The 27,627-nt window shown below is 36.4% G+C and overlaps 2 protein-coding genes across 18 annotated transcripts in view; both read right to left on the bottom strand.

The window, feature by feature from the left end:
* Positions 1 to 27,627, bottom strand: part of LOC129745252 (complexin) — a 588,611-nt gene that overhangs the window by 383,515 nt on the left and 177,469 nt on the right. The gene's annotated exons all lie outside the window — the stretch shown is intronic.
* LOC129738326 (uncharacterized) lies at positions 914 to 2,787 on the bottom strand. The gene is made up of 3 exons (XM_055729510.1): positions 2,586 to 2,787; positions 1,158 to 2,093; positions 914 to 993 (listed from the first exon to the last, which is right to left on the bottom strand). Exons 1-3 carry the CDS (start codon positions 2,785 to 2,787, stop codon positions 914 to 916), a joined length of 1,218 nt encoding a protein of 405 aa, XP_055585485.1.

Here is a 27,627-nt window from a genome sequence, read left to right as displayed (position 1 = left end):
TCATTCATGCCTCACAGATGTAAAACGAATTCCTAACCTACCTTGGTCTGAGAAGGTACCGATTAGATTATGCAGGCAGCACTGGTTTCGACAATTTGTTTCCAGCTAGACAGGAATTCTACAAAACGAAATTGGCTTCGTTCAAACCAACAGAATAGAGAAAGGAATTTTAAGAATTCACTTTACGTATCTGCGGAATCCGAATTGGAAGCATTTGCATAAATTTCACGTTTCTTTAAAGGTGGCAGTTGAATTTTTTTTGGTTCGTTATTTTTGTTAAAAATTTGTTCCTTCCATTGAAAAAAAGATGTAAAATTACCTGCAGTATCGTAAATCAAGACAACATCCTCTAAAAAATGACGCAGCAAAGTAGGACAATTTCTCAGCATCATCCACTGCATTAGTAACATCTGACCACCATCAGCAAGTGAATCTGGTCAAGTTAACACCCGCCCCAAAGGTTAAAATCGAATCTGTCTTCCAGTAAATTAGCACCCCCCATCCCAAAGGCATCCTGCAGGGCGTTGCATCACTTTCAAACCCCAAACGGTCTCGGAAGTTCTCGAATACACGATACAACCACCTTCAACAAACCTTCTGCTCCAACAAAATTTGAACCGGACGCAATTGAACAAAGCCAAGAGCAGGGACAACAGCACGTTCCAGGTTCCAGGAATCTCCGTGCTAACCGGATTCCGAGAAAACAATCTCCTGCCTGATGGCGACGGATGATTCCGAGGAAAAAAATTACATTACCAAAAAGGGGACCGGAAGGACCAGTCGTGGAAATCCGAACCCCAGATGCTCCGTCTAAAGTGACCTCACCACACCGGAGCAACAACAATCCCCATCATTTAGGTTGGTTTCGGTCGGTTTTGGTTTTGGTCTGATTTGGTTGGTCTTTTTCGTACCTTCAGGGGTGAAATGGCACCGGAAAAAAGATTTCGGATGCCAAGTGCAGCTTACGGAAGTTGTCCGGACCATGCAACGGAGCTACAGAAGGAATCAAGTTGAGAACATTACCTTATTTAGTTTACGATTTGATACTATTTTGAAAATTGTATAATAAATTTATGACGGTCGCCATAGACGAAAATAGAAAAAAAAATTCAAATTCGCAAAACTTTCAGAATAACATTGAATTTGGACTTTTCTACCTTTAGGACATGAACTAGGACATGAAATAGGAAAAGGATTAGGACATGGACTAGGACATGGACTAGGACATGGACTAGGACATGGACTAGGACATGGACTAGGACATGGACTAGGACATGGACTAGGACATGGACTAGGACATGGACTAGGACATGGACTAGGACATGGACTAGGACATGGACTAGGACATGGACTAGGACATGGACTAGGACATGGACTAGGACATGGACTAGGACATGGACTAGGACATGGACTAGGACATGGACTAGGACATGGACTAGGACATGGACTAGGACATGGACTAGGACATGGACTAGGACATGGACTAGGACATGGACTAGGACATGGACTAGGACATGGACTAGGACATGGACTAGGACATGGACTAGGACATGGACTAGGACATGGACTAGGACATGGACTAGGACATGGACTAGGACATGGACTAGGACATGGACTAGGACATGGACTAGGACATGGACTAGGACATGGACTAGGACATGGACTAGGACATGGACTAGGACATGGACTAGGACATGGACTAGGACATGGACTAGGACATGGACTAGGACATGGACTAGGACATGGACTAGGACATGGACTAGGACATGGACTAGGACATGGACTAGGACATGGACTAGGACATGGACTAGGACATGGACTAGGACATGGACTAGGACATGGACTAGGACATGGACTAGGACATGGACTAGGACATGGACTAGGACATGGACTAGGACATGGACTAGGACATGGACTAGGACATGGACTAGGACATGGACTAGGACATGGACTAGGACATGGACTAGGACATGGACTAGGACATGGACTAGGACATGGACTAGGACATGGACTAGGACATGGACTAGGACATGGACTAGGACATGGACTAGGACATGAACTAGGAGAAAAATTCCCAGGAGACGGAGTTAGATCTGAACAATGATAAGAAAGTTAGGGCTATGATTGGAATAGAGATTTAAAAAAAAAGAACAAAGACTAAGACAATAATTTGAAAAAAAAAACTCAGACAAAGTTTGAAAAGATAGCAAAATCTAAGCTTAGGTCTCAGATTAATTGGAATCTATCTTAGTAGTAAGCAGTTCTTCATTTGAAACCTCAAAATTTCTGTCCCCTCCTTTCGGATTGTTCCAGCTGCCAAGAAAATGAAATTTCATAATGTTCCCAGCACAATCGGATCATGTTCGTAGTTCCACCGGTATCTGCTCGAGCATAATTCAAATAAATTGGTTGCATAATCTAAATGATATTTAACACAACGCGGCATGTTTTTTCGCCACCCTCGCTTTCCATCGACCAAGCAATATTTACCCTTTAAAACATCGTCGTCGTAAAGCAAACAATCAGAGGAGCAGTTTTTCCGTTTTCAGCATCCGGTACCGGTTAGCTTAGCTTATTTAGCATACGGAACGCCATCTCTCGTTCGGGCCTTGGGTTTTGAGCTGGGGTTAGTTTCCTCAATCTGGTCCCATTCCCAAGATGATGATGCTCTCTGTACCGGATGATGATGCTGCTGCTGGTGAAGTGCAAGTGGCAAAATAAACAGCATAAACTTTCTTCTCCGGTTTCGTGTTTGCGGTCGGATATTTGCTGCAGTTTGCCCCGCATCGTCCCGGAGTGGCGAAAAAAAACAAGCCCGAGATGATAAGTTTTCTTGGACCCTCTTCAGTCCTTCTTTCCTCCTCGAGCAACACAGAGAGAAAGGATCCGCAAACCAACCAGAAAACTTGCAATTGTGCTAAATTTGATTATATCATCAGTTTTCCAGGTCTAGGGTACATTACCGAGTTGAATGCTTCAAAGCGGGAGGAAGGATGGAACAAAAATCTAACTATCCCAGCCCAGGATCAGCGGCCGGGAAAAAGATGCAGCAGACTTACTGCGAACACAAAAGAGGAAAGATATTCGACTCGATTTGTAGAGCAATTTTTTCTTGTCGAAAAAAATTTCTCCCACCATTTTTTCGTTTCACTCTCGTACGACTGAGGCAAACAAGCATGGATTGCAAATATTCTCTTTTAACTATGGAAGTGTTTAAGAGGAAACATTGAGCGCAAGCAAACTTTAACGAGATCCATCCTTAATGCCAAAGCTTCTCGGTCACAAAAGGGATTCCTTCGCTCGTATGAATAGAATTGAGCCATTCAAAAGCTTCCTCCTAAATAGATCCATCGTGGAAAGATGACCGGTTCAGAGAGCTTTTATGAACGTTCGAACTCGGAAAAGACGAGTCTAGCTATTGATTATCGTTCAATTATATTTGCTAAGTCATTTCAAAATGATTGCGATTAGTGACCGACAATACTGAATCAATTCTGTTTTTTTTTTCTTTTTTTAAATTGAAATCCAATTTTCTGAATTTTAATGTCTGTAATTTTGCCGATTTTATTTAGGGTGCACCAGATTCAGTTGAGGTTCGAAAAAAATAAGTGGGAGGAAATTTTGGCACTCATCCAACTGAGTCAAGAACACCGGAATTGGCAAACAGGTTGAAAAGCTTTAAAGCCTCTATACGCTAGCGCAATACAACTTCATTTGGGTGGTGTGATTTTCTTTTGAATAAATTTTGGCTAAAAATTGCCAAAATGTCCAAATTGTAAAACTTGTGAAAAAAGTGAAAATAATGAAAATCATCAAAATTGTGAAAATTGTCAAAATTGTGAAAATTGTGAATATTGTGAAAATTGTCAAAATTGTCAAAATTGTCAAAATTGTCAAAATTGTCAAAATTGTCAAAATTGTCAAAATTGTCAAAATTGTCGAAATTGTCAAAATTGTCAAAATTGTCAAAATTGTCAAAATTGTCAAAATTGTCAAAATTGTCAAAATTGTCAAAATTGTCAAAATTGTCAAAATTGTCAAAATTGTCAAAATTGTCAAAATTGTCAAAATTGTCAAAATTGTCGAAATTGTCGAAATTGTCAAAATTGTCAAAATTGTCAAAATTGTCAAAATTGTCAAAATTGTCAAAATTGTCAAAATTGTCAAAATTGTCAAAATTGTCAAAATTGTCAAAATTGTCAAAATTGTCAAAATTGTCAAAATTGTCAAAATTGTCAAAATTGTCAAAATTGTCAAAATTGTCAAAATTGTCAAAATGGTCAAAATTGTCAAAATTATCAAAATTGTCAAAATTGTCAAAATTGTCAAAATTGTAAAAATTGTAAAAATTGTCAAAAATGTCAAAAATGTCAAAATTGTCAAAATTGTCAAAATTGTCAAAATTGTCAAAATTGTCAAAATTGTCAAAATTGTCAAAATTGTCAAAATTGTCAAAATTGTCAAAATTGTCAAAATTGTCAAAATTGTCAAAATTGTCAAAATTGTCAAAATTGTCAAAATTGTCAAAATTGTCAAAATTGACAAAATTGTCAAAATTGTCAAAATTGTCAAAATTGTCGAAATTGTCAAAATTGTCAAAATTGTCAAAATTGTCAAAATTGTCAAAATTGTCAAAATTGTCAAAATTGTCAAAATTGTCAAAATTGTCAAAATTGTCAAAATTGTCAAAATTGTCAAAATTGTCAAAATTGTCAAAATTGTCAAATATGTCAAAAATGTCAAAAATGTCAAAAATGTCAAAAATGTCAAAAACGTCAAAATTGTCAAAATTGTCAAAATTGTCAAAATTGTCAAAACTGTCAAAATGTCAAAAATGTAAAAAATTTCAAAAATGTCGAAAATGTCAAAAATGTCATAATGTCAATATGTCAAAATGTCAAAATGTCAAAATGTCAAAATGTCAAAATGTCAAAATGTCAAAATGTCAAAATGTCAAAATGTCAAAAATGTCAAAAATGTGAAAAATGTCAAAAATGTCAAAAATGTCAAAAATGTCAACATTTTCAAAAATGTCAAAAATGTCAAAAATGATAAAAATATCAAAATGTCGAAAAATGGCAAGTTATTCGAACATTTTGAAATTTTCAAAATTGTTTAATTTGTTTCCTTTTTTGCTCAGCAAAGTTGATTAAGTATAAAATGAATTGATTTTTTGCGGGTCTATAAGTTAGATTTTTGTGTAGCAAGAAAACACCAATGAAGAATGGAACAAATGACGGGTTAATGATCCGGAAAATTCATCCTTACCCAGCTCAATCTAACTCAGCCACTCATGTCGTTCCTTCAATTTTATGACGTGGTGTTCCGATTTCAAGTAAAATAATTTGTTCCAGCAAACAATTTTATATAAATTCTCTAGAATGTTTTTATGGTTTCCAAAAACTTAAAATAAGGTGGTTTTCCAAGTTATAGTACAGGGAAGATTCCTGATTAGCCAGTCTGCCTTGACAGGAGACCACATGCGGTCGATTTTACTGGATCTAAACAAACAAACTGTCCGACCATTAGTTCCGATTTTCCATTACCAATTCAGCACGTGTCGTTGAGCAGAAGATTTGTTGCGCGCCAAATTTACGAGGACCACACGAGCGTAACTTTTTTTTTATGATACTTTTTTTTTGCTTCTTTTCGAAACCGGGCAACAGTAGCCTAGTACGACTGTGGATAGAAGTTTGCGAAAATTTAATTGAGAATTTCATGGAGAAGGCGAGTTTGATGCAAAGAGGATTGATAGCCAAAAAAAAACACCGAGGAACTGTCGAAACATTGAATTAAGTTCTCAAGACAATGCAGTGGCTCATAAATTTTACTGAGTCAAGGCATCAGCAAATCGAGATTGTTTAAAGCTTGTAAAGCATAGAAAAACTTTGATGAGATTATCCAAAGAAGTGAGTAGGGAAAGATTATTTTAGCAAAAGTGATAGGAAATAGCGTAATTTGTAAAGACAATCAAATTTTCCGAAAATAAATTTCATTAATATGCTCAAAGAAATTAAGATATCTCCAGCTATTTTGCAAAAAATGGAGCAAACTTCAAAGATGACAGTGAAACTTTCGAATTGGATTGTTTATTTCCGATTGTTGACTTGTGAAGTTATCTTTGCCGGTGTGAAATTTATGAAACCGGCTAACATTATTACTCGAAACCATCTGCCATCTCCAGCTTTTTGCTCTAGGATTAATTATTTTGGTTGTAAAAGGATTAATCTTAATCTGATTTCCCTCTCGGCGATCTCATACCGGATGCTGACAGTTGGAAAACAGCGCGCTAAAAATATTGTCTAACTTTGCATCTCAAGCAGCGAGCAATGAATGGAACATCGTATCTGTGTTTGTCTTTGACTTCGTTGGAGGAATAAATTATAATTTATTACCTGGGCGCCAATTTGTCTACGGTATGCTTCTGAAAATTTACCGAGAAATTCGCTCCATTTTTTTTTAACCAGCATTATCAATACTCTCAATTCTATACTCCATTAACAATTGCTTTGAATACCTTTAAAAGCTTTAAGGAAGGAAACTCGAAATTTCAACTTTGGGAATAAATTCGAAGAGTTTTTTTTTCGTCTTCCGGAAAAGCCTTTAAAATTACGAGGCTTAAAGTGTTCCCAAGCGTTGTTTTTTTTTTCTAAATCAAAACCATTGGTTTTTTCCTGAAAATTGGCTCAACCCATCTCGGTATCACCTTCTTAGAAGTTGTCTCCCTTACTCCTGAAATGCTGAAAAAAACGTTAAAGCAAAAACCAGCTTAATTTACCCTTTTCTAAATTTACTTACACACACTCTCGTCGCCGTCGTCGTCGCACAAAAATTAGGCGTGAAAATGGTTCCCCTGGGAAAAACCTGCCGTCAATCAGGAAAGTGGAAAGTCATCATGCGGAAGCCGTTGTAGACATGAATGAAAGTAGGAGCGCTCAGTGAGAGAAAAAAAAATCGTAAATAAACTCAAAACATGTCACAAGCTGTAGGTTCCGCTTATAAATTTGCATAGTCATGAATAGGGAATTAGACGCGCGGCAAGTCGATTGGCGAAATTTACCTGTGCTGGTGTAGGTGATTAAAGAGGTGCGGCTTTGGTTTTTCTCCGAGTCAGGTCTCAAGTCCCAGTTAAAAGTTAACAAAATGCCGATGAGTTGAGCCCCTTGGTTTTTTTTTTTGGGAGAAGCAGCTTTTTAATGGGGATTTTGAGAGAGCTAATTTTTGTTCCAAAAGGGGGTGATAGCGTTGTTTAGCTTAAGTGCTAACGGATGTTTTGTGATCGTCTTCAAAATCCGTTGGATTTTGTGATTTTGCATGCAGATATGCCCGGAAGGCTGTATCAGGTTACACGAAAATTTGTAACATGCTTCTCCTGGTAACCAACACGAGATCAAATGGAATGAAGTTTTTCGCTGGAATATTTTATACTTTATTTTCAATTTTATTTATTAAATATTTAAAAAAAATGTACGAAAGATATATAAATCTTGCCTTGAAATTCCTTTTAGTTTTCAAATTAAATGAAACAACATCATTGTTTATAAATTTTCAATAAATAATTCAATCAAAAATTAATACTCGGATAAACGAAGATCGATGACCCCCACTTTATTTTGTTAGAAAAACTGATGTCATGGATCGTTATCAAATTCAAAGCATGTGTTTTAAAAACAAGGTAGACAAAAATTTTTCCAAGCCGGAAAAAGCCGTTCTATTTTATCTAAAAACCTGACAAAATCCAAACATTTGATTCTAAAATTGTCAATCAACAACAAGGAAGATATCCTGGCAAGATTGGTCAAAAACTAGAAATTTATCAACAAAAAAAAAATTCGTCGGAACTCATCACTAGATTATTTATCGTTTTTTACGCTTCCAAAAACTTTTCAAGATTGTTTTATTAAACTTGCTCAAATAATTTCGTTTTGGACGCATAAATAAAAAAATATTTACAACACAATTTGTTTTGGGTTTTGTTTGATTTCTCAAATGAAGTGAATGAATCCGAGCAAAATTCCGGTTTTTTTTGCAATTTAATCCGGGCTGGACCGAAATTTTCTCCAATTTTGTTTTAAATATCCGGGCAAACCCGGATAAAATCGGGCAGTCTGGCAAGCTTATTCTAAATTCATTACAAACTACCAAAAAAAATGAAAAATTATGTTTAAATTAATATTTCCCGTAACAGAAAACTTAAGATCAATTACATTATTACAAACCTTTTTAAAATTTGATTTTAAATAGATACAAGATGTTAATGAAAAAAAATTATTTCTTGTTACAAAAAAAAAATATCTTCACATACCGAAGAATCTCCTTGAATATATTCTTCAGGATTTGGTGTTTCGAAAATTTCAACAATGGTTTAATTTGGTTTCGGCTGTCGATTCAATCGGATGTGCCCTTTAAGGTTCGGATTCCTTCGGATTCACCTTTGCAAAGCGTTCTCGATCAAGCTCTCGTGAATTTTGTGTCCTCTCGAAGTGCCAGTGATTCGATTTTGTGTTGCAAAATTCGGATCAGTTTTGTTCACAGGATCACAGAATCCCGTGAAAAATTGAAAATGAAGACTTTAACAGTCTTCTGCTTATGGAATTTTATCCATATGGAATTTTGAAATTTTTAGGTAGTAGTATGTTACATTTGAATTTTGATTAGTTTGATTGAGCAATGATATGAGAGAGCAATTTAGGCAACAAGTTTTATTCAATTACCCACCCGTTGCATAAAACAATACGAGCGTGTTGGTTTCAAACCAAATTTGAGAATCAATGGAGAAATGTGCAAGGCATTGTAAACCCAGAGGGAAACTATGGAAAGCGTGTAAAGAAACGCAAGAAAAGGAGCACGCAAGAAAACGTCAGGTCAGTTTCCGCCAGAGAAAAAGGAAGGTGTGGAGCTCGGTCGCGAGTGTTTTCTTTTTGGCCACCCGCAGTTTTGCATCCATGGTGACGAATTCCGGCTGTTCCAGTGAAAGCATCATCTGGATTTCGGGCAGAAAACACCTTCCGGAGCCTAAGATACTCTCCTGCTGGGACAACAAATGCGGCGATCGTGGCACAGATGGCCACTCCATCATCGCCGGCTTCGGAGCCAGTACATCAAAGGTTCCGTTCAAAATTATTGGAGCAGTGTGAGCCTTTTGCAATCGTCCATGAGAACATTGAGATCGACTGGGGCATTGGAAATGCTCTTGCGCCCTCAGCAGTTGCAGCGATGGCATTCGCAGTGGATTCGGCTAGCAAATTTTTGGTATTGAGCTTACCAGTCTTCGAGGGAAGCACCAGAGTGATCTGCTGGCCAGGACGAAAAATCGTAAGTCGATAAAACTGTAAACGCTCATCGAAATATTGTGAAGCTAGGGAGAGAAATTGCAATTGTTGCCAAATATTAAAATAATAAACCAAACTTTCATATCTTTATTTCGTGGCACCGAAAGCCTAAAAATTATTTTCAACAATGGTGCCCCACGTTGGGCGCCATTTATTCTGGAGGCGACCTGTGCCTCTTCCTTCGCCTTGTTGGATGATTGGCAATTCTCCTAGAAGGCTGGCAAGTGCATATGATGACCGTGGACCACCGGAAATTTTGCCACTGGTGCGGCGAACTGACGCGACCGGAATTCAGTGCTGTACCACCGGGATTTTTCACCATTGGTGTGACGATCGGATGCGCTCGGATTCGGCCCCGGACCACTGAGATTTTTACCACTGATGCGGCGCTCAGATGCCTTGGATTTGGTGGCTGTTCCACCGGAATTTCGCCGCGGATAGGGCGATCAGATTCAGCCGGAATCACCGGCGATACCACGGATATTCGCCACTGGTGCGGCGATCGTATGCAGTCGAATTCGGCACCGGTTTGCCGAGATTCTTGCCCCTTGTTCGGCGATCGGAAGCTTCGGATTCGGCTCGGATTGTCCATCCGGGATATTCGCCACTGGTGCGGCGATCGGATTCTACTGAGATTTCGCCACGGATGCGGCGATCGGATTCCACTGGATATTTCGCCACTGCACTGCTGCGGCGATCTGACAACCTACGAATCGGCGGAGGTTCCACCGGATGCCGCCCTTTATGCGGTGATCAGATGCAGACGATTCGGTGGCGGTTCCACCGGATGTTCTTTCACCACTGGAGCGGCGGTGGAAAGCGGACGAATTGCACACCGGAATCCCCGGGATTTTGCCAATGATTCGGCGATCAGATAAAGACGATTCGGTAACGGTTCCACCGGATGTGTTTTCGCTACTGGTGCGGCGATAGAAAGCGGATGGATTCGAACCAGGATTTTGCTAATGGTTCGGCGATCAGATTCAGTCGAATTCGGCACCGGTTCCCCGGGATTTCGTCACTCGTTTGGCGATCGGAAGCCTCGGATTCGGCGGCTGTCCCCGGAATTCTTTCACCACCGGTGCGGCGATCTGACGCACTACGATTCGGCGGCGGTTCCACCGGATTTCCGCCACTGGTGTTGCGATCGAAAGCAGCCTGAGGCCGATTGGATGAGCGATTCTGACGTTTCGTTCCGATCCTGCAAGCCCAGTATGGGAGATATTAACCAAACTGTAGCGCCATAAAGTGCTCCATAGAAGAGTTTAGAGAATCTGAGAAGCTTTTCGGAACAGGCATATAATTGAAGGGAAATTAGCTCTTAATGTTATTTTTTAATAATTATTGGCAAAATTTTGTCATGAGAAGGTACTTGCAAGACACGCCGACGAAAAACATTTGAATTTTTTACAAAAATTTACAAAACATGTGCAAACAGCTCTCACATAAGAGCAGACATTTCAGAAGTGCATTTTTCATTAACGAAATACAACTCTTAAATACATCTATTAAAAATCAAAATCTTTTTAAAATCTTCTTATAGTACAAAAAACAACACAAACACTCCGTAGATTCCAGAAAAATCCATCAAATTTGTTACTTTGTTTAACATAAAACAGGATAAAATCCCAGTTTTTTCAACCAGGTTTTTTCCTTGCTAGAATGCTTTCCAAAACGGAACTTTGGTAAATTTAGCATAAAAATTTCTCCAACAATTTTTTTGAATTAAAGTTTTTGTGAAAATATCACTATTTCATTCAAAAACTTTAAAATACTTAGGTGTGTTTTTTTTTAATCGCAAGAAAATCACCAGTTTTTGAAATTCAATTCATCGCTTAGAAGCTATCAATATTTTTTCAAAAAATATTTAAAACACTAGAAAAGACCGAATAGTTGATTCTACTTACTTTCTAAGAGATCTCTGAAGTAAAAAGCTGTAGTAAAATAGGTTTTAAATTCATCGAAAATTTACACCTTTTTTTTACCTTTTTTCCTAACTACAAAACGTCAAACATTTGTTCTGCACGCTCAGCATCATTCCCTCATTTTTGCGTTTATTCTTTATACACGCTTGCGCTGCTTAACATGAGGTTGGGTTATTGGATGAGTTTTGTTGCCAATCGCTTTTACCGTATCAATTTTGAGACTAATGAAATGAAAATAAATTTTAATGCAACAAGTATTGCAAATCATTTCAACTATTTTAAAGCCTCATTCAAAAATTCAAAAAGCAACTTAAAACCCAAGACCCAAACACTAAGTGATTTTCGACCTGGCTGAAAATAACCAAATTGCATATTTGGATAGGTCGACCTTAAATCAGTAAAAATCAGCTCTTAAACCCTCTTCAAACGGAAAAGCGTAGTTTTTGTTGTCCTTATCTATCGATAGAAGTTAATCGAAACAATCAATTTCATTGGAATAATTTTGTTATTTTGTTTAAATAGTTCACTCAAAACACAAAAATGTTTAAGTACCATGACATATTGAGTCAGTTTAACATTTTTAAAGATCTTAGTGTCTTCTATCGACATAAATATACCCTCATAAAAAGCTCTTAAAAATTCTGTTCAGGGTTGCTAAAAGATCATATGACTATTTTGGGTAATTTTTTTCTGGAATTTGCGAAATTTAATTTCAATTTTTGTCACGGTTTTCGCAAATTTCCAAAGATATCTAAAGCTTAAAAAAGTGTAGTACGAAATTTTCTGATTGTATTACGAGCAGTAGACTTATTCACTTTTCGGCATTTTTTGTTGATCACAATGCCACCCCCAGGTTTTGATCCACATTCATTTTCAAGTATTCAAGTACAAATTTGAGTACATTTGAGTAAGTTTCCAGCATGCGCCAAGTGTTTTAGTGAAATAAGTCAATTATTCTTAAAAATTTTCGTAGATATATTCTAGCAAGATATTGTCAATATAAAATGATAGTTTTATAGTGCACGCAGATTGGTATGATGAGCAATTTATTATTCAAAATTAACAAACTTCGCTCAGAACTGATGCCAAAACCTTGAAAACTATTCCCAGGTTCAGAATTCTGCTACTGATTTCCAAATGTTTTCACTTGATATCAGAAATTAATTTCTGTTTGCTAAATTTTAATAGATAAAACTCATTTCAGGGTTCTGGTACCCTATTATCAGAATTTAAATAGTACTTCTGTTTTCATATTTCACTTTATGTATCTAGTTAAGGATTCTTGATTTTCAGTACTTGAAAAGGTGTTCTTGAATTATTATTCAAATTTGGATAAGCGTTTCATTCAAAATTCAATCTTAAATTTTTGAAACTTCTATGCATTAAAATAAATATAACACAATATTAAGGGTATGATCATTTAAAATCCGGGCAGTAACAAACGCGTGTATTTCGAAAACTTTTCGTTATATCAAAAACGTGAGTCTTGTAATAATTTTTATCTATTTGGACCAAAATATTTCGGAAAAATTCAACAATTTTCAAGTTGACAATTGAAGATTTCCGAGATGATTGTGCAAAAATATTCTTTACCAAGTCCTTTTCCATCGTAAATTTCTCAAAAACAAGTTAACATTGACATCTGAAAAATAAGACAAGGTAGTCTTTTTCACTACCAACACAACGCTACCCAATTCGAATCCGAACTCTAGGAATGTAGTTGTCATCAAAATAAAGTGCCCAGACTCTTAATGATAATAGTTTTAGAAATCATTCTGAGTTTTTGTTTCTATTCAGATGCGAAGTTCTTAAACTTAGTTCTTTTGCAAAATACAAAACTTCTAAATGACGATTCAAATTTGGATACTCAAAATAAGGTTTATCATTCAAAATTCATATTTTTATTCAGATTAAAAACAAAAAAATTAAAATATGAATCCAGATTAAAACCCAAGACATCGTAAAAAAAAATTCTTGGTGGATAATTTTGGGCTCTTAAACAAATTCTGGAATCTGGATTCGGAAATGGTTTTAATTGTAACAGTTCAGAAATTGTATTGAAACTCGGAAAAAACATACAAAACGAAATTCGGGCTTCTTTCAATGAAATTCAGGCACCCGGGCTGAGCCGGAATGTTCCAAAATTTTGTATCAAACACCCAGGCAAACCCGGATAAAATCGGGCAAGCTGGCAACCTTGTGTTATAGAATTCAAACGCATGAATCGGTTTGAAATAAGAGTTTCCATAAGTTTTGTCGTCCATCAGAAATCATCTGTCTCATAGCCTCGGTACTGGCTATACAGCTTACGTGCTCTGAAACTAACAAAAATTTGTTGTTTGCTGTTAGATTTGAATGGCTCATAACTAGGAAAGACTTTTCCGGATAGTACTTTTCCCAGGTAGCAATATGAGCTATCAGCAAAAGAAAGTGTCCTATTTCTAAAAAAACTAAGCTTTATTTTTAAAACTGTCGATAACACAAAGCCCTAGCTCACATTTTCAAACATCTATCCGTTTCTTCTACTTAAAGCGCTTTAGTTTTGACTTGTTCGCTAGGTAATTTCATCATCTTTAAAATATAATTCAATTTAGTTTCTATAAATTTGCCGAAATGGCAACTCAGATTCAAATTAATAAGATTTCAGCGGAGATCAAAATAAGATAACACAGTTTATTATTCTTAAACTTTCTAAAAATCAAACGAAACATTTTCTTTTTTTCCGTACTATTTTTTTTATTATTTTGTTCCACTTCTACGTGAAACATTAAAACACAACCTCTTGGAGTGAAAAATGCAATCATCGCTGCAGTTTGCTTTCTTCCCGCAGTTTTACTTCGTCCAGAAGATGAGACGCTTTTTAATAATTTTGCTTCCCTACTCCCACCTAACTTTTTTTTTGCGCGATTCATGCTTTTCATTAATATTATTCGATCGAACATACCGGACTAAGAAAAAAAAAACCCCGGAAGCATGATGTTCCCACTCAGCGTGATTCATTTTGATGGGGCTGCTGCTGCTTTTTTACGTTTTTTTGTCTTCCATATTATTGCTGCTCTTGTTTGATTTTTTTTTTTTGCGCTTTTCCTTTTGTTTTCGAGCACGCCCGTGAATGAAAAAGGGGAAAATAATTTAAAAAAAAAAAAACGGTTTGCATTTCTCAAGTCCTCCCCCGAACTGTGGACTCCGGAAAAGTGATGAAAATTTGCGCAAAGAATTATGGCGGAACTACCAAGCGATGCGGGATAGGGGAGGAGGTTGAGTTCCCGAAAATGCTTTCGTTCGTCCCGAGGAATGTTTTATGAGGTGCTCGCTACAAATCGACACAGTTTTTGCTTTCATTAAGCAGCTGCTGCTGTTGAATTGTTGCCTCAGTGTTTGCCTTCTGTTTTTATCAAAGGCACAGACGCTTTTCCGAGGAATTTTGCTGGAAAATTTAAACTTTTGACTGGAGTTCAAAGCGCCCGGTTGAACGCTTTGCTCGTTTTAGGCTCAGATGCTGGCTGAAAGCCATTGTTTTCATAACTTCAGTAGAATATCGTTGAGCTAGAAATGGAATTATTTCCAGGGAGCTCATGTGAAATTCTAATTTTTCGCCAACAACCCACCGCACCTGTTTCTTCTGGTTCGGTTGGAATAAAAACGCAGCTGAAATTCCGGGAAAATATCATGGAAGTAAACCGTCGTCGCTAAACAGATTTTCTCTTTGAAATCGGCTGAAAGAATAACAAACATAAAAGTGAGAATATTTTATTTCACGGTAGCTTTTCCCCCGCGTTCCGAATTTGGGACTCTGCCATCACCTGGCTCTCGAAACGGCATCCTCGGGAAGTATTTCCTTATAACAAAAAAATTCGCGGTGAGAAGCTCGTTCTCTGTGTTGTCTTGTCGTCGTCGTCGTCGGCTGACATCTTCGCTTGTGTGGCTGCTGCGTGACGAAAAAAGCTCCCCGGCTCACGGAGTATAACCATAAAATGCAATTTCCCTACAGTGACACATTTTGCACTCTACTTGGTAGTTTGTTTTTTTTCTCGATCTCCCCTTCTGGTGAGTCCATCCCATATTCAGGTGCCTTGTTTCCGCTCTCTGCCGCAAGGACAAGACAAGTCCTGACGCTGCCTCACCGTTTCCTGTGACAAGGACCTTATTGTCTCCCGCAGAAACGTTGTAAAAGCTGTAGAGTTTTTGATATTAAATTTCCACATTCCATCAACCATCGCAAAAAAAAAGTATGGAAAAAATTGCTGTACCTACTTTATGGAAGGGAAACAAAATCATACGCTTCCTCAACGGCGCGGAGAGATGAAGAGAAACCAGAAGAGGAGTGTTACCTTTTCGGTTTTCATTTCTGAAAGCAAGTTAGGACGCTTTTGGAGGAGCTTTCAGAAAAGCAGACAAGCGAAACGTCAGCTCAGACTCTTCAGGCGCTTGGCAGGTTTTCTTTCACCATCCGCCATTCATTGTTGGCGTAGTCTAGTCCTGTGTATAGTCTAAATAGTCATCTACCGAAAGGACGACCTTATTACACCGCTAGCTCTTGCTGCTTCAGGAACTCTAACCGTGCTCGTCTATTTAGTGAGATGCTCTCAAGTGTTGACAAGTTACTTTACGGATTTTGCTATGGTTGTAAGAAAATAAACTACTATTCTAGCTCTGATGATGTGAAGGAGATTTCTTTGTAAAAATAAATTCTCAAATTATTCAATGTAGCAGCAGAATTCCACATGTATGTAGGTTATAATCAAATATTTGAGAAGGCCAGCGTTAAAAAACATTATTGTGTTTTTTCGTGTTTTTTTGTATCGCTTACAAATAGGACACTTTCCTTTGCTAAAAGCTCGTTTACTAGTAATCGGACACTTAAATTTTTGACAACATTTTGCTACCTGTGAAAGGTAATTTTGGACCTATTTTTTCCTAAATTTAGAATTCACATGTTTTTTAGATATTTACATGTAAGTGAAAAAGAAAAAAATAATTTTGCACAGATTTTTTTTCAAATTCAGTCTTTATTAAATTGAAAGCTGACAAAATCGTCGATTATACAAAGAATTACTGTGAAGAAGTGGTGGAAAAGTATGCAAACACTGTCAAAAATATCCACAAAGTTCATTTCAAACATAAAATTGAAGCACATATTCGGCAACTACTGTTAAGGATCATCAGGGAAGTCAAGTCTCATACCAGAATTTTTTATTTTGAACTAGAGAAAAACTAAGTGTAGATCGCTGAAATGTCCAACAATTTTGGTTCCGATGAGTTGAAAGTGTTGCCTGGCTATAAATCATTCGTACCTACCTTCAAACAGCAAATTTTTGCTAGTTCCAGAGCTCGTAAGATGTATAGCCGGTATCGAGGCTATGTGACAGATAATTTCTGATGAACGACAAAACTGAAAAATCCTTTTTTAAACAAATTTCAGCATTTGAATCCTATACCATGTATGCTCGTGGCATGGTCCCTAGAATATTAAAGTATGTATTTGCTGGTTGTTTTGTATAAAATATAATGATTTGTCAAGATTCCGCTCCTGTGGGAAAAAAGCAAAAAAATTCAAACGAAAATTTTGGATTTCGCTGATTTTTGAAGCCTCAAAAGAGTAATCATGTATGTTCCCTTCGCAACCTACGATCCTTAAGCTCAATCTCATGATGGTTTTACTTCGTTATTGTCAAATTTTGCCAGCAGAAATTCCATTCAAAAATATAAAATTTTGTCAATTTCGAAACAGCTGTATCCGTTGAACAGCTCTCAGTTTCTTTTAAAATAGAAGTATTTGATCGAAAAGTAGCAGAAATTTAAGGAGGAAGATGCAGCCACCAAAATACAGATTAGACGAAGTATAAGTTAGAAAAACTGATCAATATCATAAGTGAGAAAAGTGTGCGCCAGCCTATGGGAGATACCAAGAGTAAAGTAGAAATTTTTCTTACAAAAACTATAAATATTTTTTATCAATTTTTCTCATGACTTATCATACGAATACCTTTATTTTCTTCAAAGAAAGTATTTCGATTAAACGAATGGTTTTTGAGATACACGCATTCGTAACTGTCCCATTTCTAAATACACTAAGTTTTAATCGAAGTTGAAATATTGATCGATTTGGTAATATTCATCGTTGGAATTTGAAAATTCTGTTTATAATAGGGGAGAGTGGGGTATTGTGGGCCATGGGGAAACGTGGGCCACTTTTAATATCTCAGATGTGTGTTGAGATAAAAATCTCAAACCAACTGTCATCGTCGTCGCTTTGCGTGAGCATATATTCCTATGTTGTTGTTGACTGATATACGCATCATATGCTTCTTTTATTTATCAAGCTAAAAAATGTTAGAAAAATTTACTTTCATAATTAAAAATACACCCGCTAATTGCATCGATGGGGAACCTAAAGTTCATAACAAAAATAAGCTCATACGCTTATGATCTTAGTTTTGTCATGATCTTTAACGTGGAAAAGGAATTCTTGATGAAACATCAATAAGTCACACAAACGCAACCAATTTGCAAATCATGGCTTGTGGGGAATCGTAGGCCACACATCTTAAATCACCTATATTTTTATGTTTTTATACACATTCAGAACTTAAAATACGTTTAACCTATCTGTAAAGTTTTTTATGCCAAATGAAGAGTTATGAAAAATATTTTGTCCATCCTATATAAGAAATTTTGCCAAAACGTTCGCGAGCCAGGTTTTGGAATCTATGCGATAATACACAGCTCTCTTTTTTATTTCATTATGTGAAATTGCTTTAAAATAACGAAATGAATTAGGAAATCACAGTTTTGAGTCAACTCATAAACTTTGCATGTTATTTGGTCAATTTGTATTTGGTAGAAAATGTAGAAAATCATACCATTTTTTATTTTCATTTTATCTTTTATAACAAAGAAGTTATGGAACAACGAAAAAATGGCCCATGATTCCCACATCTCCCATATATCTGACATGCAATTTCAACCTTCCTTTGCGGTTAGGGTCTATATGACTCGAAGTGTAGCTTCTTGACGCGATATCTCAGAGACAGAGGAAGATACATGAAATTTTTGAATTTTCCTAAAATGAGAAGCTTTACAATTACTCATTTTTAGACTTTTGAAAAAGTTCCCAGAGGCACACAGCAAAAAAAAGTACGATTATCCGGTTAGGGCCTCATACACCCGGATTAGTGATTAAGACATAAAATCAAAACTACTAAACCGATTTTTGTAAACTGTTGGGGAAAATGCGGATACTTGATCCCTGGGGATACTCGATTCCTCAGATATATCTCGTAACTGTCTCATATAGATCAAATGTTCAAAAAAAGTTTGCCAAATAGAACAAAACAGCAAACCTGTTATGTACCTCACAAAGTTTAAAATTTTTATTTTCTAAGTTATTGCACTTTGTTTGAAAAATCCAAAACAATTTGACTCAGAGATTTTTTTTTCTCTGAAGCGCTGCGTAATCCACAATTGAACCAATTACTCTGTAGAATTTCAGGTCATCAGCATACAGAAGCTTTGATGACTTAAGACGAGTTGCCAAGTCATTTACAAAAAGCGCAAAGATTAGCGGGCCTAAATGACTTCCTTGTGGGACTCCAGAAGGCATATCGAACGCCAAGGAATGTGTACCACGGATGTTTATGAAGCCTCGACGATTCATCAGGTACGAGTGCAGCCATCTGCTTGCCCATGAAGGAAAACCATAGCGCTCAAGTTTTCACCGCAATGCTTGGGATACTGTGTAGAAGGCTCTGGTAAAGTCGATGTATACTGGAATCCACTTGCAGTTTTTTATCAGTTGCGGTGTGTAATTCATTAACATAGCACATCAGGTTTGTCACAGCCGATCTTTTCTTAACGAAACCATGCTGGAATTCGGAGATTATCGGAGTAGCTACAGAATAAAACCTTTCATATATCAAAACTTCAAGAACAACAGCTGGTAAAACAGCAAAGAATTGATATTGGTCGGTAGTTCTCAACACGGTGAACGTTTCCAGACTAATGAATAGGAGATATTGCAGCCATTTTCCTAAGAATTGGAAAAACACATTCAGAAATCGATCGGTTGAATATCATACTGAGCGGTGTGGCAAGAGAAGCAGCGAGTTTTGTTGCCAACGATGATGGAATTCCATCCGGACCAGTCCCTTTCAACGGGTCTAGGTTACTTAAAACATTGAAAATCTCCTGGGCAGTAAAATGAGGTTGTGGCAGTCTAATGTCATAGTTTGGTAGAGTATCAAAGTAGATATCAGCACAGTTTGGAGATGGAAAACCATACACGTTGCTAAAAAACTCGGCATACAAATCAGCGGACTCTTTGACGGTTTCCGACGTGCGGTCTCGAAACGATACAGATGACGGTACGATGTTGGTAAGACGCCAACTTTTGATATATTTTCAGAATGTAGAGGGATTTTGTTTTATGTTGCGTTCAATTTTTAAGATGTATAGTTCAAAGGCGGTTTTACGTAGAGCTTTATAGTCGGCTTCTAGTCTCGATAAGTAGGCTTTGGTTTCATCCGTCTTATCTTGAAAGTTATATTGTTGATTCGATGACAGCAAGCTCCTGCTCGGTGGAGGCGTTCCCTGGTAAAAATAATTCTTTTGCAAAAATTTCGATTGAATTTGCAGGTTTTTAATTTTTTTTTCAAATACGATTTGGCGGATTCATTTGCTTCGGTACGAGCTGGACTTTATTGGATTTATACCAAACCATCATCGTGTCGCTTGAGTTGTGAACTGATGCCAAATATAGCCAAAACAGCACTGGGTGATAAATACAACAAGTTGCTTTCGTATAACTAAGGGGTCGTAAATTATATGATCAACTGTTGTGATAACAATCGGTGTGCGTTATCATCGACGATGAAAAATATTTGATTACAAACCATTTCCGACTGACCAGTCTAACACTGTTCGGGATGGCCAAAGTATTGACGTGACGGAGACATATATTTTTGCAGAATAAATTGGTTAAAAAGCAATGGTTTGGCAAGCCATATGTGTGCCATGTTTTCCAATCCGTTCGTGACTACTGACACAATGAATACAGCTGTTTACGTTCCAGAGCATCTGAACTCCCCATAGTTCGCAAGCATTAAACTCTGCTTGGGGTTTTTTCTGCTCCTTTTATGTCTTTAAAACCAATATTACTTTGGCACGATTTACGGTGCTATCCAATCTGCCCACATCCCAATTGAGGCAGTCTTCTTACTAGCTTTAGCACCCATAACTTTTTGGTCCAAAGTTTTATCCACCGGACCTGGTTTCCACCCGATTTTTTTTGTCCACGAAGCTGTCCATCCCAAGCAACCAAACGTCACATATTTACTTGAACGAAGGTGTAGAAAGTTACATATTGGCTAACAAAGAGAATCAACTGCCCAATTCCCTTTAGTGAACTTTATGTACTCATTAATGAACTTGAAAGTTGCAAAAGTGATTAATATGTACGTTGTATGTGACTTGTTTTACCCAATTCTCATGAGTGAACTATATGTACTCATTAACGAACTTGAAAGATGCAAAAGAGATCTATACGTACGTTATACGGGACTTAAATCACATAAAGGCCACAAAAGTGCTCAAAACGGGGTTTAGTAAGTCACAAAAAGTGCATTGATGTGCTTTCAATTTCAAATCACCAATTCAAGTTTGAGTTTCAGATAGAACAACATCTAGACATGGTCATGTGGTAGGGTGTTCGATTCTCACAACGAAGGTCGCGGTTCGATCCCCAAGCTGGGCATGTTTTTTTTTTCAATAAGTAATTTAGTAATTGATGTGACCATTCTGATGCGATATATGTAGGAAAGAAACAATTTATCGAATATGGAGTCTGGCGCGTGGCATCAAGGCGGCACCGGTACAGAATACAGTAAATAATCAAGAGATTGTGATACGAACCGAAGCCAAGGGTTCAGTTGAGATAGAGAGAGAATTTTTACTGATTTTGTGATTTTTTGGAAGCTAAATTAAAAGGCCGCTGGAAGCTGAATAGAAGATCATTGAGACTTGTTTTGCAACTTGAAAGTATCAATAAGAACTTAAATTTTGAGCTGCATAGAACGTACTTCATATCAATGATGGGGCTGAGTAAGCGTTTTTGTACCTGTTTTATGGGACTTTTAGTTGCTTGAGATTCTTCCGAATCGAATTTCAGACCGCTCCTTTTCTTACTTCTTCCATTTTTGCCAACTGAGTCAGCAAAATTTTGGGGATAGTACAAATAAAGTGCCTTGAGCCTATTGAGATTTACGACAAGCTTTGCCTAAAAACAAATTGAATCTGATAACAGCTTGATCAGTTCGTTAATATGTCTCCTATAAGTTTCGAATGGGCTAATTCGACATGAACGATTTGAGCTATCTAGAAGTGAACTGATTTACGATAAATGGGCGGTCCTCCAATTGACACTCTATCCGAACTCTTCTTTCCTTCCCTTTACCGGTTCGTAAAAAGAAAATCTCACCTTCAGATCTGATGCCAACTGATGAGTTGGCATCGTCATAAGATGTCGGACAGCAATCTCAGAGGACTGGAGATAAATTCCCGGTTTAGGAAATTTTTTTTTCGTTTTACTCAAATTACATAAAATCGGTTATCTTGCGTTTTGTGGAGAAATGAAATCGTTGGAATCTTGTCATAGTAGATATATCGCCTCCACTTTCGTAGTCATTTTCTATTTTGGCAAATTTAATACAATCTTTTCAACAGGTATATTTGTTCTGTTTTTCCTGCGATACAACTTCTTAAATGTTTGCTGGGGATTGAAAAGATTTAATCTCGGACGCTTAGCTGGATTAATCTATTTTAAACCGCTATTTTAGATTCTGTTTTTGAATGGAAAATTTGCACTAGAAAAACTCTCATGATGGGGAATTTAACAGTTGAAGTTCTAAGTATTGAGCCAAATTCCAAAATAACTTGAAAACATTGTGCATGGGACCTGACTTTCAACAATACTGTTTAGGTTTTACATTTTAAACATACTCCCGGCCGACTGAAGTCTGCAAAAATTCTCATTCGCCATCACATTCCTACATTGAAACAAAGATGATTTTACCATATCGCTTGAAACAACAAAACACATTACTTTGCAAATTGTTATCTGAAGTGGTGTGTAAGTCATGGTTTCTGTTTTCTTTCCACCCCCCGTCCATCCCAAGTCCCAAGTAGGAAGCAGTTGAATCGGAACAGTATCAGTCAGCCCCATCTTCGTCGTCATCAGCAGCAAGCTGACTGAGTTGATACTTCCGATCCGATCCCGAACTACAGTATGTAGAGAAGATGACGTCAAAAGTCTAGACTGACTGGCGTTGAGGATGAGATCTGATCTGCTTTCTTGATATAATAGTTAGCTGGCTCCTTCTTGTGAGTGCGTTTTGTGGAGCGTGTCATGACCCCATCATCATCATCATCATCAGCCTCGTCATCATCATGGTGGGGAAGAAGGGTGAATTGCAGATGGATGGAATGTTACGTGACGTGATATCGAGTTATACGCATTTCACACCCATGTTACCCACCCACAACATAAGACGTTTCTCGTTGTTATTGGTATAGTTGGAGGAATTAGTTTCCGAAGGATGAGCGCCATTGTGAATACGTGCTTAGATCATTCATTTACGCTTGGTAGACAGAATACTATCCAGGAATCCATTTTCTCTTTCCCCAACCACCTTTCCCCGATTTTGATTTCAGGTGGGGAACGCCAACAAAGGACTTCATCTCGGTGCTCCACAATTTAGTTGAGGTTAGGCCGATTGGGGCGAATATCGGGCAGCAAATTCTGTTACTAAGTACTTAGAAACTGGGGCTCAATGCGAATCATTTGCTCCATCAATTGGAATGTGTTCCATGGAATGCGCTCACGTACCCTCTCCGAATGGACGTGCTGGTGGGTCCAAAATTTCAGCCCATTCAAACCAGCCAAAGTATAAGTTGTTATTTTCTGCATCATAAAGTTTTTGCCCCGCGCACCCGTTCACATTCTTTCAAGGCGAAATGGGCGCCTTACCAATGAAGATGTACCGAACTGAGAGGGGTGGGATCCCATTAATACGGAAAGCTAATCCCACCAAATGATCCTTGGGTCCGTCCGGTTTGTTTAGTTGAAATCTACCGAAGAAAAAACCATTCCCATCCATCTGAGAATCGACCTTCACTACTGAGACGTTCCTCGGCGGGCGGTCGGACAACATTATTATCGCACAAACACCACCCCCGCCATGCGCCAACAAAAGAGCCGAAATTTACAACCCCACGCGAGTCACGCGGAACCTGAATAGTAGCGTTCAATTACGGTTATTACCTGGCAAGTGCATTACTTTTACTTGCGCCGAATTCATGGTTCACCTGAATCGGCGTGGGGTGGTGTGAACTTGATCTCGATAAAAACCTACAAAACGTGAGCTTGATTAAAAATTCACTACCGTTTCGACTAAAATGGGTAGCAAAAGCAGCAACTGCAGCTGGAAGTGGTTTAAAAATTTTCAGCTGAGTCAATAAAGTAACTTTAATTACTGTTGGACTATTAATGAATAAAATATACGACATGTAAGGCTTTAGAATGATTTTCATTAGGTTTTTAAAATGTGGCTCTTGGCATAAGGGGAAATAAAATAAGTTGAGTTTTGGAAGCGTTAGGAGAAATTTTCCACATTTTCAAGGTATTCAAAAAGGAATTTAAATTTTGCTGCAATCTACTGCGTACCACCCGTAAATTTCGACCTTTGGCTGACAATCTCCTACCCTTTCCTTCTGGTACATCAGGAAGATCAGAAGTAAAAATATTGTATGTATAAAATTGGCCCAAGTATACTGCCCTGAGGGACACCAGCTCTAATGGGTGTCCTTTCTCAACATGAATTTTGTTAGCTTACTTGCAAAGTTCGGCTAGTCAAGTAATTTTGAATAATTTTGGTGAGATATACAGGAAAATCAAATCGAACTAATTTAGCAACTAAACCTTTGTGTCAAACACCGTCAAATACTTTTTCAATATCTAGAAGAGCAACACCAGTTGAGTAACCTTCAGATTTTCTAACGTTAATCATATTAGTTACACGCAAGAGTTGATGTGTAAAAGAATGTCCATAACGAAAACCAAATTGTTCATCAGGGAAAATAGAATTCTGATTAATGGAAATCATCATTTTATTCAAAATAACTCTCTCAAATAGTTTACTTAAAGAAGGAAGCAAACTAATTGGTCGATAACTTGAAGGCTCTGAAGCACTTTTTACAGGTTTCAAAATTGGAGTTAGTTTGACATTTTTTTTTATATATATGGGGAAAATAAGCCCAGTGAAAACATTTATTGAAGATTTTAACTTAAAAATTTTAAATGCTGTCAAGTAACTTTTCAATAAGAATATAGGAAATCCCATCTTTCTCCGAAGCTTTCATATTTTTAAATTTTTTGAAAATCAATTTAAGTTCATCAATATTTGTCTCACAAAAACTTTCAAATGCATTTTGCTCAGAAAGAATATCATCAAATTGTAGGGAAATATGAGTATCAATTGGACTAACAACGTTTAAATTAAAATCATGAGCAGACTCAAATTGTTGGGCTAATTTTTGAGCTTTTTCTGTATTAGTTAAAAGAAGTTTATCTCCAGCTTTCAAAGAAGGAATTGGCTTCTTGGGCTTCTTCAGAATTTCAGTTAATTTCCAAAATGGCTTTGAGAAGGGTTTTATGTCTTCGACTGCTTTCGCAAAATGTTCATTACGAATAAAATTTAAAAGACGTTTGATCTCTTTTTGAAGGTCACAAGGTCGTTGATATTGGCTTCGACGAATGTTTTTCAGTCGTATTAAAGGCAGATTAAATTTATGTTTAACTTTGGGTATTGAAGCGGCTTTAGCATTGACTATTGAAGTTGTCAAGTTTTCTACAGCCAAATCAATATCTTCTATTGAATTCAGTGGAACGTTTACATCTAAATTACGTTGAATAAAATTACTTTATCGCTCCCAGTCAGCTTTTTGAAAGTTTAAAGATGATTTTAAAGGGTTTTCAATGGGACTTTGGGATAAAGAAAAAGATACTGGAAGGTGGTCTGAATCGAGGTCCGCATGAGTAACTAATTGACTACAATGCTCGCCTAAATCCGTTAGAACCCAATCAATTGTGGAGGGATTTCTAATTGAAGAGAAACAAGTATGCCCATTAGGATATTCAACAGTATAATAACCTGCAGAGCAGTCATTAAAACAAATATTTCCATTAAAATATGATGAAATATTATTCCAAGATCGGAGTTTTGCATTAAAGTCACCAATAATGGAAAAATACTACTTTTGTTTCTGGTGAGTTTTTGTAAATCTCCATTTAAAAATTGTTTCTGTTCACTGCTTCATTGAAAAGGCAAGTATTCGGCAACTATTATAATTTTCCTTATAGAAGTTTCTTATTCAATTCCAATTGTTTCTAAGACTTTTATATTGAAAGATGGAAGAAGTCTAAATTTGAGACGACTATTTTTGCCCATATTTTTTTCACTTTATTTGAAAAATCAAATGAAAATTCTAATTGAGTCATAAGAATTATGAATTTTGATCTTTGAGCAAATTTTGTCAAAATAAACTTGAATGATTTTTTTAGAAGTCTGTTTAATGATTCTAAGTTGGTTGATGTGTTGCGGTAAAAAAAAAAAACAATTTTCAGGTATTCAAGTGTTGGAAATAAATTCGAAATATGCCCGAATATATGACGAAATTTTAGGAAAATCCATTACAAAAAGTCCGGATTTAGCAAAATTGTGAGATAGAATAGCTTGGATTTTCTATACAGAAGGAACAGATGGATTTTCGTTATTCTAAACTTGAAATTCTAACCATTTTTAAGATTGTGATTTAAAGTTTTATCCTCATTTCTTATGCAGAATTGAAACATAAAAAAGTTTCATGATGGTTTGATGATTAAATAATTAAAAAAAAATCAGAATGATCAGAAACCATACATTCAGAATTCAAATAAGAGATTTTTGCAGCGACTTTCGCATTTTGTTTCACAGTTTATAGAAATTCTTATCTGGAATTTCAATTCAGACTTTCATTTTGGGTTCAAAATGTAAAATTCAGTCTAGGAATTAAAATTCAAAATTTTGATTGAGGGTCAGCTTGAATTTATGTTATACAATCAAAATCAACTTATCAATCAGACACTTTCATAAAGGATTTGAACTGCAGGAGATCGCAGGTTTATAATTTTGACTGTTGATTTAAATTTTATATTCAACCAGAGTCAGTTTGGAAACACAAACCTGGTGATAATTACAAATATTAAATTTAATTTGGATTAATTTGTATCCAAGTATTTGTTTTCTTAAAAAATCTAGATTTAAATTTTTGAAACTTCAATCACAAGATTTTAATTTTGAAATATAAAACAATTAGTGATAATTTTTTGTTGATAGAAGAACTAGTAAGAACTTGTTGAGAAAAAAAAAAAATCGTAAGGAGAAATTCAGCTGGAAATATATTTATTGATTTGTTGTTTATCATTATTTATATTGCCGAATATCCAGAATAAAATTTCAAACAAAAATCTTACATTTTAATCTATTTAACAAAAGTTGAAAATAAATCTCTTTTTAACCGAAAACTTTATTGCTTACTTTTATTTCTGAGTATTGATACGTTTTCATCACCGCTTAAAATGGTTATGCTTGTTGTTATAAAGTAAAAAGTACTTTTAAGTAAGCAACTTATGTAAATACATAAAATTCAATTAAAGCCTTCAAAATCCCTCAGTTGTTTTAAAAGCTTATTGAAAAAAGGCCACTGCTAAGACCAATTTTAGAAAATCGTTCAAGTAAAAATGTAACGGAAAAAAATTATCGAAGTGTTTTTTGAATTGTCTATCTGGAGATTTACAAAACTACATCTCTCAATATTACAAAAATTGGCTGAGAATTCAAAAGTTACATTAAGGCCACGAAAAGTTCAGCAAAGAGTTTTTGAGAGGGGAAAAAAACAATTTTCATCATAAGAACTTAATTTTGATATCCACACAAACTTTCACATTTCAGTTAAGAGACATGAGCTTTCACCATTCATTTTTGTCATTTTTGTCAATTTTTGTCATTTTGGTCATTTTGGTCATTTTTGTCATTTTTGTCATTTTTGTCATTTTTGTCATTTTTGTCATTTTTGTCATTTTTGTCATTTTTGTCATTTTTGTCATTTTTGTCATTTTTGTCATTTTTGTCATTTTTGTCATTTTTGTCATTTTTGTCATTTTTGTCATTTTTGTCATTTTTGTCATTTTTGTCATTTTTGTCATTTTTGTCATTTTTGTCATTTTTGTCATTTTTGTCATTTTTGTCATTTTTGTCATTTTTGTCATTTTTGTCATT

This window comes from Uranotaenia lowii, chromosome 1, assembly GCF_029784155.1.
Source record: "Uranotaenia lowii strain MFRU-FL chromosome 1, ASM2978415v1, whole genome shotgun sequence".
Lineage (NCBI taxonomy): Eukaryota > Metazoa > Arthropoda > Insecta > Diptera > Culicidae > Uranotaenia > Uranotaenia lowii.
Note: the sequence above shows the minus strand (reverse complement) of the source record. Positions and strands in the feature narration are given on the sequence as shown.

What these genes read in the sequence shown, in the direction of transcription:
- LOC129738326 (XM_055729510.1), bottom strand. Translation starts at nt 2,787, where the DNA reads ATGCGGGGCAAACTGCAGCAAATATCCGACCGCAAACACGAAACCGGA. An exon ending in CGAACGAGAGATGGCGTTCC is followed by an intron (nt 2,094 to 2,585) that starts GTATGCTAAATA and finishes ATCATTGTTCAG; the next exon opens with ATCTAACTCCGTCTCCTGGG. An exon ending in TCCTAGTTCATGTCCTAAAG is followed by an intron (nt 994 to 1,157) that starts GTAGAAAAGTCC and finishes TTCCTTCTGTAG; the next exon opens with CTCCGTTGCATGGTCCGGAC.